Genomic DNA, 9,537 nt, shown 5'->3' on the forward strand with positions numbered 1-9,537 from the left:
TTAAAAACATAGCATTTTTATAAATGGAAAATTTATGAATTTTCCTTTGTAAATTTGTATAAAAATAAGTGTGAATATTTTCTTTAAGGTGCACAGAGTCAAATGAGAGCACATTATTTCTGTGTTTATCAAATCAGGATACATATTAGGAGCATGTGGTTAACTGAGAACACAATGCATCTTCCTAGAAGGATACATTTAATATAAAGATACCTGGAAAAGGAAGAAGATTTTTGTATACAACTAATTATGGAATTAGAATGCACAATTTACATCAGTGTTTACAGTAAAACACGGGAGTAAACCACTTTAATGTCCTCACTGGCGTTTGTGTTTTCATTAACAAAAGGCTCTGTGAAAAATGCAGAGCAGGATTCAAATAGGTCCTTACCGTTTGCAGGTTTCAGAATCCCTTTGCTTACCAGAAGCCAAAAAGCTTCAGGACCTGTCCGTGCAAAGTTTCATGTCCTCAAGCCTTTCTAGTCAGGGAAATTGTGTAAACTGAGGAAGGTGTGCTAATAACAACAGATGAATTCTCCCAAAGACAGTGGCTTCTTAGAGGTTTTCTGAAAAAGCTTTTCCCAAACTCAAAGCCTTGGCTTTGTCAAAAGGCAGAATTCTGGGCTCCAACAATAGCTTCATAAAAGACTTGACAGTGCTTCTAAAATCTCCTCAAATCCATGACAACAAAGATCCCTATATATGGCTGGACCTTATTATTGCAGCCAGCCTCCTGTGACATTTCTTTTGCTCTCGTTTTCTTTCTTTCTTTCTTTTTTTTTTTTTTTTTTTTTCTGTCTTTTTGACTTTTTCCAGGGCCGCTTCCCACGGCATATGGAGATTCTCAGGCTAGGGGTTGAATCGGAGCTGTAGCCGCCAGCCTACGCCAGAGCCACAGCAACGTGGGTTCCGAGCCACATCTGTGACCCACACCACAGCTCATGGCACCACCGGATCCTTAACACACTGAGTGAGGCCAGGGATCGAACCCGCGACCTCATGGTTCCTAGTCGGATTCGTTAACCACTCAGCCACGATGGGAACTCCTGCTCTCATTTTCTACTGATCCTGTGTTACTTTAATATTTCAGGTGTCCTGCTAATTGCCACCTTCTCTGCTTTAAAGGCGTTTTACTACATCTGTGAACGATGCCAATATTAGCAACGGATTCTACGCACAAAGCCAACGTCTATGTATTTTAGTAGCGGACCTGGAGCAAAGAAAGTACCACCCCATGCCCATTTCCGTTTATAAGTCAAGCTAAGTTGTCTCAAACGTGCCGGCAGCACTTCGGCAGCACCTCACCCTGTCTAGCAGTAGGGGATCAGGATGATTTCTGAACTGGATTCATCTTCCAGTTTCCACTGAAATACATCACGGTTTTATTTCAGCTACATCTAGCCACGTATGTCGCTTTCATCTCCCTTGCTTCCAAAGGGTTTTCCCAGGGCACCAACATCAGGGTTGAGTCACACACTGGATCTGTTCTGAAACTCACCCACTTCTAAACCTCACCATTTCCGCGACCCAGTACCAGGAGCCCAGGCTCAGAGGGCTGGTTCGGAGCCAGGTCCTGTTGTAGGCCCATATTCCTCAATCTCCACCTGTGAACTCATTCATTCTCACAAAAACTCTCGGAGGCAGGTGATCACTGCCATCACACAGAAGAGGGTAAGGACCCTGCCCTTGATGACGCAGGAGCCCATGCTGTCCTACAGTGTCTTTCTGGTATTCAGTTTAATGTCAGTCCACTGGTCCTGTGATGGGTCTACACGTGCTACGTATGCTGAGTTCTCACTGAAAAATATGCTCTGGGAAAGCAAATGACACACTTGAAAGCTTTAAAGGGTTCCATCAAATAGCTTACTGAAGAGAAAAGCTACTAACCTGTCTATACTATACAGGATCAAAATGACAGATAACACACTTTAACCCTTATCGCTTCTAAAAGCAACGTTTTAGAAAATGACATCTCTTTTTCTGGAACAGGGATGGTAGTCTCTCCGCAACTCGGAAGGACCTCTCCCTACTGAGAGATGAGCTAAGAGTGAAGTGCAAGCAAGCCCTTTCCCGGGGGGAGGTTTGAAGCTTGTTTGTTTCCCTCCTTATATTCAGAGACAGCCAGTCTGAACTGCTGATTCTCCAAATACAGAATGCCCTATTTCAAGCTTTAGGTTCCTTTCCTTCAGATCTCTGCTTTCACTGTAAAATACACGTACGTCAAGCAGAATCTTTGCTGAATTCTCAAACTTTCAGCAGGTGGAAAAATCGTAGACCTGGAACCTTACCCCCACTGTATTTCAGTTTGGAAACTGAAGTTCAGAGAAAGTCATAAAAATTGAAGTAAGATTTATTGATTGCCTAGAGAGTGCACGGTCCTCTAATAGACAATGAAATTCAGGCACGAAACAGTCACGAGATCCGTGGCCTCAGGGACCTTACGGTCGAATTAGTATAACACAGATTAGAGACAGGAGCTAAACAAAGCACATGTCAATGCTCACGTCCTAGAATCGACACCAAAGCGCAGTCATTTAAGTAAATCCAAAACGGCATCTAATCCTAAAATCATTTATAAAATGCATTTGGCCTGGAAATCCACAGCACTTCAAACAAGAAAATAAGTTCCACTGCAGATAAAGTCACAAAGACGCAAACGCACGGAAACCCTTCCGCGCACTGTCAACGACTCTTGTTATTCTGGATCTTCTGTTTCCTTCTTATTATGGTTCGAAGCCTCCGCAGGACCAGTTTATCCGACAGAAGCATGTCATCTTGTTGTTCTAGATAATCCAGTAAATTCTCGGTCCATTCGAGGGCAGCTTTATGGCTAATATGCTTCTCTGGATTCAGGTCTGCTCTTCGCGTCTTGCTGGAGGGCTTGTGCTCGGCAGGCTTGGCCGGGTCCTCAGCACCTTCACTGTCAGTTAGCACCTGACAGCTCGAGTCATTGCTCCGGGAGTCAAACCACTGGTCGATAGTCTCAAGGTCAACATGTTCACAGTCTTCTGTGTTTTGCAAAACGGTGGCTAAGTTAGCCGCTAAAATGGCTCCTTCGTCAATGTTCATGCCTGAGCTCTCTTCGCTGCCAGGGAAGAGTTTTTTCCAGGCTTTGGTTATGGTACTTGACTTTACCATGTTCCACGCCCTCGACACTTCATAAATTGCGTCTAACACGGTCAAGTTCTTCCAGAACATTCTGGGGTCAATTCCTTCATCCATGTATTTCTGGAGAAGTCCTGCTCGGTAGTATCTTTTCACTGTGGCTAGAACGCCTTGGCTCATAGGCTGAATGAGACTGGTGACATTTGGTGGTAAATATTTCACAATTATTCTGCCGTCATCTGACCTCAGCAGTTCTTCGTCTGGATGCGCCGGGGGGAAATCCAAAAGCAGCACGGCTTTTTCTAGAAGCCCCTTGGATTTCAAATGTTTCTGCACCTGTGGCACAAAGTATTTCTCAAACCACTGTCGGAAAACAGAGTGTTCTATCCATGCACTCTTTTGACTGAAATAAGTGACAGGAAGGTTTGAAAGGTCAGCTCCTTTGAATGCACGAGGTTTTTTGGCTTTTCCCACCACACAAAGATTAAGTTTGTGTAAACCTGTGGCATTTGCACAACACATAATAATAATTCTCTCTCTGCTTGACCTATAACCAGAAGCACTCTGCTCGGTTTCAAAAGCTAATGTTCTTGAGGGGAGACATTTCCAAAACAATCCAGTCTGATCAGCTCCATAAATCTGCTCAGGTTGTAAATTCTCTCTCTCAACGAATTCCTGAAAGTTACCACAAAACTCACGGGCAGCGGTTTCATCTCCTTTTAATTTTGTTCCTTTACCAGCAGCCTTTGGAATACCGTGGCGCTGCTTAAACCGAGTCAGCCAGCCAGACGATGCATTAAAATCACCTTCCATCCCCAGAGCGTCAAAAAAGAACTTGGCTTGTTTTGCGCAAATCGTTCCAGACACCGGAATCCCCTCCATTTTCTGTTGGTTGAACCACTCGATCATAACTCTGTCAAGCTCCTCATAGGTTGACGACTTCATCGACTTCCGTTTGGAGACCCCACTTGTCGGATCTGAGCTGTTTGCATAGTTTATTATCCTTTCCTTGTTCTTTTTAATATCACGAACTGTGGACTCACCAATTCCATACACCACAGAAAGTTTTTTGAAAGAGATGCCTTCCTCAAGCTTCTTGATAATGTCAAGCTTGTCCTTAATTGTCAACACCACACGCTTCCGTTTCCCCAGCATTTTGCATCCAGGATTTTATATTTACTGGAACAGGAGACTGAACAACAGTTTGAACACAAGGAGACAAGAAAATGGAGTTTTAAGATCCCTTCCCCGTCTCCCAGGAACCTAGATGGACAGGGTACTGGCCAATTTCCAGGCAAAGGCCTGGGTAAGTCTCTTCTCTCTGCTGTGGCAAAACTTACAAAGGTCCTTCCACAAGGACTAGCTCCCGTTAATCCTACCTTCTATCTCGCTTCCTCCTCGCTGAGTTTAAGGTCTTTTCATGAACTGTAATCTCCGTAGAGATGGCAACCAATAGGGTACCAGCAAGGGCTCTACAACAGTCCTATTGCAAACTGGATTCCTCTCGCCCTTGTTACAGGTGAGGCTCCAGGTCAAAGGAACTAAGACTTAGGCGGGGGTATTTAGGGAAACGGGCTAGCTTAAGACGAGAGGTGCAGACTTACTTAGATAGGAAGATGCAATGGGAAAGCTCGGCCCCCTGACTGCTGCTGTCTTTGTCGGGCAGTGCGCTGCATGGAAGGCTGCCTCTCCGGGAAAGGAATGCTATAGGTTACGCAAGTGAGCAGTTATGGACATCGTAGGCGAGCAAGATAAGGCAAGCTGGACAGACGGGAGCGGTGCGAATGAGGTGAAAGTGGACAGGCAGCAACTTCGTACTTTAACACGACACAAACGTCTACCTAATGTGTTGGGCAACTGAAACGGAAAAAGGTGAACAATAACTGGTGTCCCATGGTGAAAGAAAGCATCGGAAAACTTCATTGGCAGAAATCAGGACTCAGAGGGGAGGCGGGGGAAGGCTCAGTGAAGATGTTACAATAATCCTGGTGAAAGATGATCCTCGATGGGCCAAGTTCCTGTCGGGGGCTGTCTAGGCACTCGGAGCCTCGGAAACCTACAGGGAAATACCAAAAACATTTTTCTTTCAATATCAGGGTCGGTGGCAGTACCCACATCTATCCTGCAACTAGGTCGAGAAAATGACCGCCTCCTATTAACAGGACGGCTGAGGACGGCCAGTACTGCTTTCAGGATTCTCTGGCGTGTCGGGGCGCAGCGGGACCTGAATCGCCTACCTCCTGAGAGTAAGAGGGCAGGGAGCAGCCGCGTTAGCGAGGGCCTCTCCCCGCAGGGCGGGCTCCGGAACGCAGGACGTCTCCGCGCGCGGGGAGGGAGCCCGGATTCCTCCGTGGACGCCAGCGACCAGGCTGTCACCGCCGCAGCCAGGCAGCGAGCGGGCGGGCGCTGGGCCCGGGGCACGCCAGGCCGCGGGCCGGGGGCATCGCTCTCCGCCCGCCTTCGCGGCGGCCAGACCGCCCTGGGAGCAAATGGAGTCTCCCGGGGGAGGCTGACACTGGCGGCGCGGCGGCGGCGGCCGGCTGCGAGCGTCGCCGCCGGAGCCGGAAGGCGGGGGATTAAGGGGCACGCGCGCGCCCCCGCAGGAACGTTGCGTCGGTGGGGGGGCGGGGCCTGAGCGGGCGAGCGCGCGCGGCCCGGGGGCGGGGTCTCCTGCGAGCCGGCGGGAGGGGCGGGGACGGGGCGGGGGCGGGGGCGGGGCGGGGGCGGGGCCATCCGCTGCAGAGTCTCTGGGCGTCGCGTGGGTTCGGCGGAGGGCTGGGAGTCTGCAGCTTGCAGACTGCCTCGCCGGCCAGCAGGGGGCGGTACACGTTTACCCTGTCTTAGTCCTTTTCCCAGAGTCCCGGCTCTCTGCGCGAGGCTTCCTCCCCCCTCAGGTGCAATAAAAAAACGCACTCTCGGAGGGTTTACGAGAGACTTGCGCATCCTCAGGTACCTTAAGCGGGATGCGAATGGGGCAGGGCGAGCGCACGTGGAGCGTGTTTACAAATAGCCGTCAGGGCGTCCGCGTCTTCCAGCGCCGACTCCCGGGAATCCCCAGCCCACCGGCCGGGACAGGACGAGCCGGAGCAAGGGTCAGGAACCACGGTAGGAGCGAGCGGACGCGGCTGCTGCCCGAAAACAGGGAGGCTGGTTCCTCGTGGGGACAGGGTTCAGGAAAGAACCTGGGGCTTACACTCCGCAACACCCATCGGGGCAAGACCCAGTTAGGTGGGGCGCAGCTGGGGGCGGTCAAATTGAGTTTGGGGTTTCTTTTCCCTGGTGGGATGAGGTTGCAAGTCACAGTTTCTGTAGAAGCGACTCTGTAAAGCTGGCTGTACCTGGGAGACGCAAGAGCCTGTGAGAGGTTCTCTTGCCGCCCCTCCACGCCCTCTGCTTCTAGGTAGTAGTAAGGGAATTGCAGTTTGACAAAGCCCCTTGATTTCAAGCCAAGGTACAGTACGTTTCTATTTTGGCATTTTCACTGGAGCAAATGGAGGCACCTGTGCACTAATAATCGCTGCGATGAACGTGCCTTCTCCGCGTTCACGGACTCGCTTCCCTGCAGGACCCTCGGAGACTTCCCTGGGGAAGGGAGCGGCTGCACCTTCATCCTGCAGCACCTGTTTACCCAGGAAACGCTTTTAGTCTATTTCTTTTGTGTGTGTGTGTATACTTTGAAAAAAAACGGAAGTCTTCAGTTAAGTTTCTCTGCTATCTGAACATAAATGTCTAACCTTTTTCGTTAACATGAAACGAAAAGCCCACATTGTTGCTAGGATGTTTCCAATCATTCTTACTGCAGAAAAGATGTTGATTTTACGGTTTCCATCTGACTTCCTCGCCCAGGCTGCTCAATTGCCTTCCTCAAAATCGCTGCTTTCTCCCATGTGACGTGATGAAATCTCCTAGTTAACATGATGAAATCACAGATGTTTTGGACAAATGTCTGATTTACCCGCAGGTAGATCTTTTCGTTCTTGGTTGACTATTTTGGATCAAGTTCAACTTTGTGCTAGTTTTATATCACTTTTAGTAGTTTGCCTCTTTTCTCCGATAGTTGTAATAAGCGTGAAAACAATTGTATCTGACTTAGGAAACGCTATTCATTCCTCAGAAGGGAAGAGAGCTGACATTTACTGACTGCCAATCAAAAGACACAGGGTGTAGCTAGAAGTTAGCTGCCAGGTTTACCCCCTCAGCCGCCAGCCTACCAGGGTCCCTCAGGTCCCATGATATCTAAATAAAATGAACTCTGCCTCTTATCTCTCTCCCCCACTATCTCTGGGGTTTAATTTCCATCCAGACACCACTTGTTTCATTTCTCCGTTTCTGCTGATTGCTCCAGCTTGTCGGGTGTCTTATCTCTTATAACTGCTCTTTTTTCATCACCTGGTGTAAGTTGACATCTGGAACCCAGCCCACATTTCCTGATTTTCTCAAAACATCACTTCCAAGGAGGCACTTGTATTTAGCAGACTCTTCATAAGACTTTACCCAAGACACAAGATCATTTCATCAAATCGACCTTGTTGAGGGAGAAGGGTTGCTAATTGTAGCAGATTTACATTGGAGTTGGGGGCGGGGTTAGAATGGCTCAGCCTTATTTTATGAAGAGCCTTGCTGCCCACAGGCAACTTCTTATTGCCAGTTCTTTGGGTCCCAGCCTTGCTCCATCTCACTGTGCCATCCTCCCCATCCTCTCTCCAGAGTTTTTCTGTCTTGGGATCCCCCCTCTTTCCTTCCTTCTCAGCTGCTCGGGAAATCTTAAGATTCTTTCCCCCTTTATTATGCAGAGCAATTTCTGTATCTTTTTCCCAACTGTCTGTTCCGATTCCCATGGTCTAGTCTCAAAAGACATTTTATTTCCCTCCTTGTGGAATTCTGCCACAGTATTTCTTTCCTTCTGCATGTATGTAATCTTTCTTAATCCTTCTAATAGTACTACGAAGTTGATGTTACCTCTATCTCACATACAAGGATTGATTCTGCAGAATTAAATTTGCCATTTATTAACATGGAATTTTTGGCATTAGCCTACCAAAAAGGCATTCTAGGTGTGAGAGCACTATTTTTAAGTCTGCAACCGTGTTGATCAGACATAGTGTTGGTTTATTGGAATGTGGGTTTTCTGAAAACTACTCCAAATCACCTTAAAGTGGCATATGTGTCTCATCATCATAAGCTCTAAATTTCCTATTCTGCTGAGATACTCTCCATGCGAATACATTATGTGATTTCATTTTCAGTGGTATTCTTTATGCATAATAGTTTTGTAATAGAATAGGAAAACTCTAAATACTTAATTTTAAAGGAATCACTTTTTTGCTTTGGGGTTCCATTTAGTTTATCATTGACCCTCATTTACTTGGAGATTTTTATTTGATACCTAATTGGCTAGTCCAGTAAGCTTAGGATGAGGACATAATAACATTCTACTGATTAAACTGATTTAATATCAAATAGTGTTTCTCTGTTAATAATTGGAAATTTTACTGCCATTGGAAAAATCGGTGGTTTTCACACACACAAAAAAAATGTACTGCTGCCTATCTGAAGGGGCATAAAACATTGAGGGGAACTTGCAGCTAAAATGTAATTGTGGGGTGGTGTGTGTTTTAGGACGAACCCGATGCACAACAGCTGTCGTGGTAAGATGAAAGTTTATACTTGGAAGTCTTTTTTAGCTAAGTCATTTTACCTTGTGCTATAGACAAAAAGTATTCATTTTTAATGTAAGAGTTTTTCTTTTAAATGGTTAAAGGTGGGAACGCTTTTCTGCTTACATTTCTGGGCACAAGAGAAATCAGATTGCTTGTTGGAAAGTCCCATTTAAAAAAAAAATTTTAAAAGGTTAACACGATGTTGAAAGATAATAATGACTTACACTGTTGTGTCATATAGATGCTCAGTGGGGGATTTTAAACTTAATTGAGCTTTCTATATTTCTTCGTTGGCTGGAGGTGGGCTTTCAGCTGTCTGGCAGCATAAACAAAGAGAATAAGGACCTGGGAGGGTGGAAAAGATTTAATAGGGTTGGAAGAAGGCAAATTACCAGCGGGAATGTTTGAGGAAGAGTTAGACTTCGTGTCTGAAAAACCTGTTGGTTTCAATGGACGAAACTAATGAATTGCTGATTGGTGTCAGCAGTGTGGGTGGGAAACGTGCATGAGATTTATATGCTACCCATCTTTCCTTTCCAGACCTGCTGAGTTTGCAGCCCTTCTCTGAAGGAGCCTGCAGTTCCATCAGCTGAGTCAACTCAGGTTTACTGAGAGCTCCAGCATGCTCCCTGTTCCCAGCACTCAAAGCTTCATGGTTTCAGGCTCCTTGTATTTCTCCTTTCGCCTCAAAGTTTCTCCCCTTCCTCTGTTATAGCCTTTAAGTTCTAGGTTGTCCTAAAAGTTATGTTTTTCTTTTTTATTTTTTTTTCCC

General features: G+C 46.7%; 1 protein-coding gene across 2 annotated transcripts; it reads right to left on the reverse strand.

Moving 5' to 3' along the window:
* On the reverse strand, window positions 2,333-5,690 carry TIGD2 (tigger transposable element derived 2). 2 transcript variants are annotated; one of them, XM_021101764.1, is made up of 3 exons: window positions 5,343-5,690; window positions 4,947-5,161; window positions 2,333-4,297 (listed from the first exon to the last, which is right to left on the reverse strand). In XM_021101764.1, exon 3 carries the CDS (start codon window positions 4,258-4,260, stop codon window positions 2,683-2,685), a length of 1,578 nt encoding a protein of 525 aa, XP_020957423.1. In that variant the 5' UTR covers window positions 4,261-4,297; window positions 4,947-5,161; window positions 5,343-5,690; the 3' UTR covers window positions 2,333-2,682. The 2 variants fall into 2 exon arrangements, with proteins under 2 accessions (XP_020957423.1, XP_020957421.1); XM_021101762.1 differs by having other exon boundaries at window positions 4,710-5,161.

Source organism: Sus scrofa, chromosome 8, assembly GCF_000003025.6.
Source record: "Sus scrofa isolate TJ Tabasco breed Duroc chromosome 8, Sscrofa11.1, whole genome shotgun sequence".
Lineage (NCBI taxonomy): Eukaryota > Metazoa > Chordata > Mammalia > Artiodactyla > Suidae > Sus > Sus scrofa.

Bases quoted from the DNA above. Each gene is read 5' to 3' on its own strand.
- TIGD2 (XM_021101764.1), bottom strand. From the start codon at position 4,260: ATGCTGGGGAAACGGAAGCGTGTGGTGTTGACAATTAAGGACAAGCTT.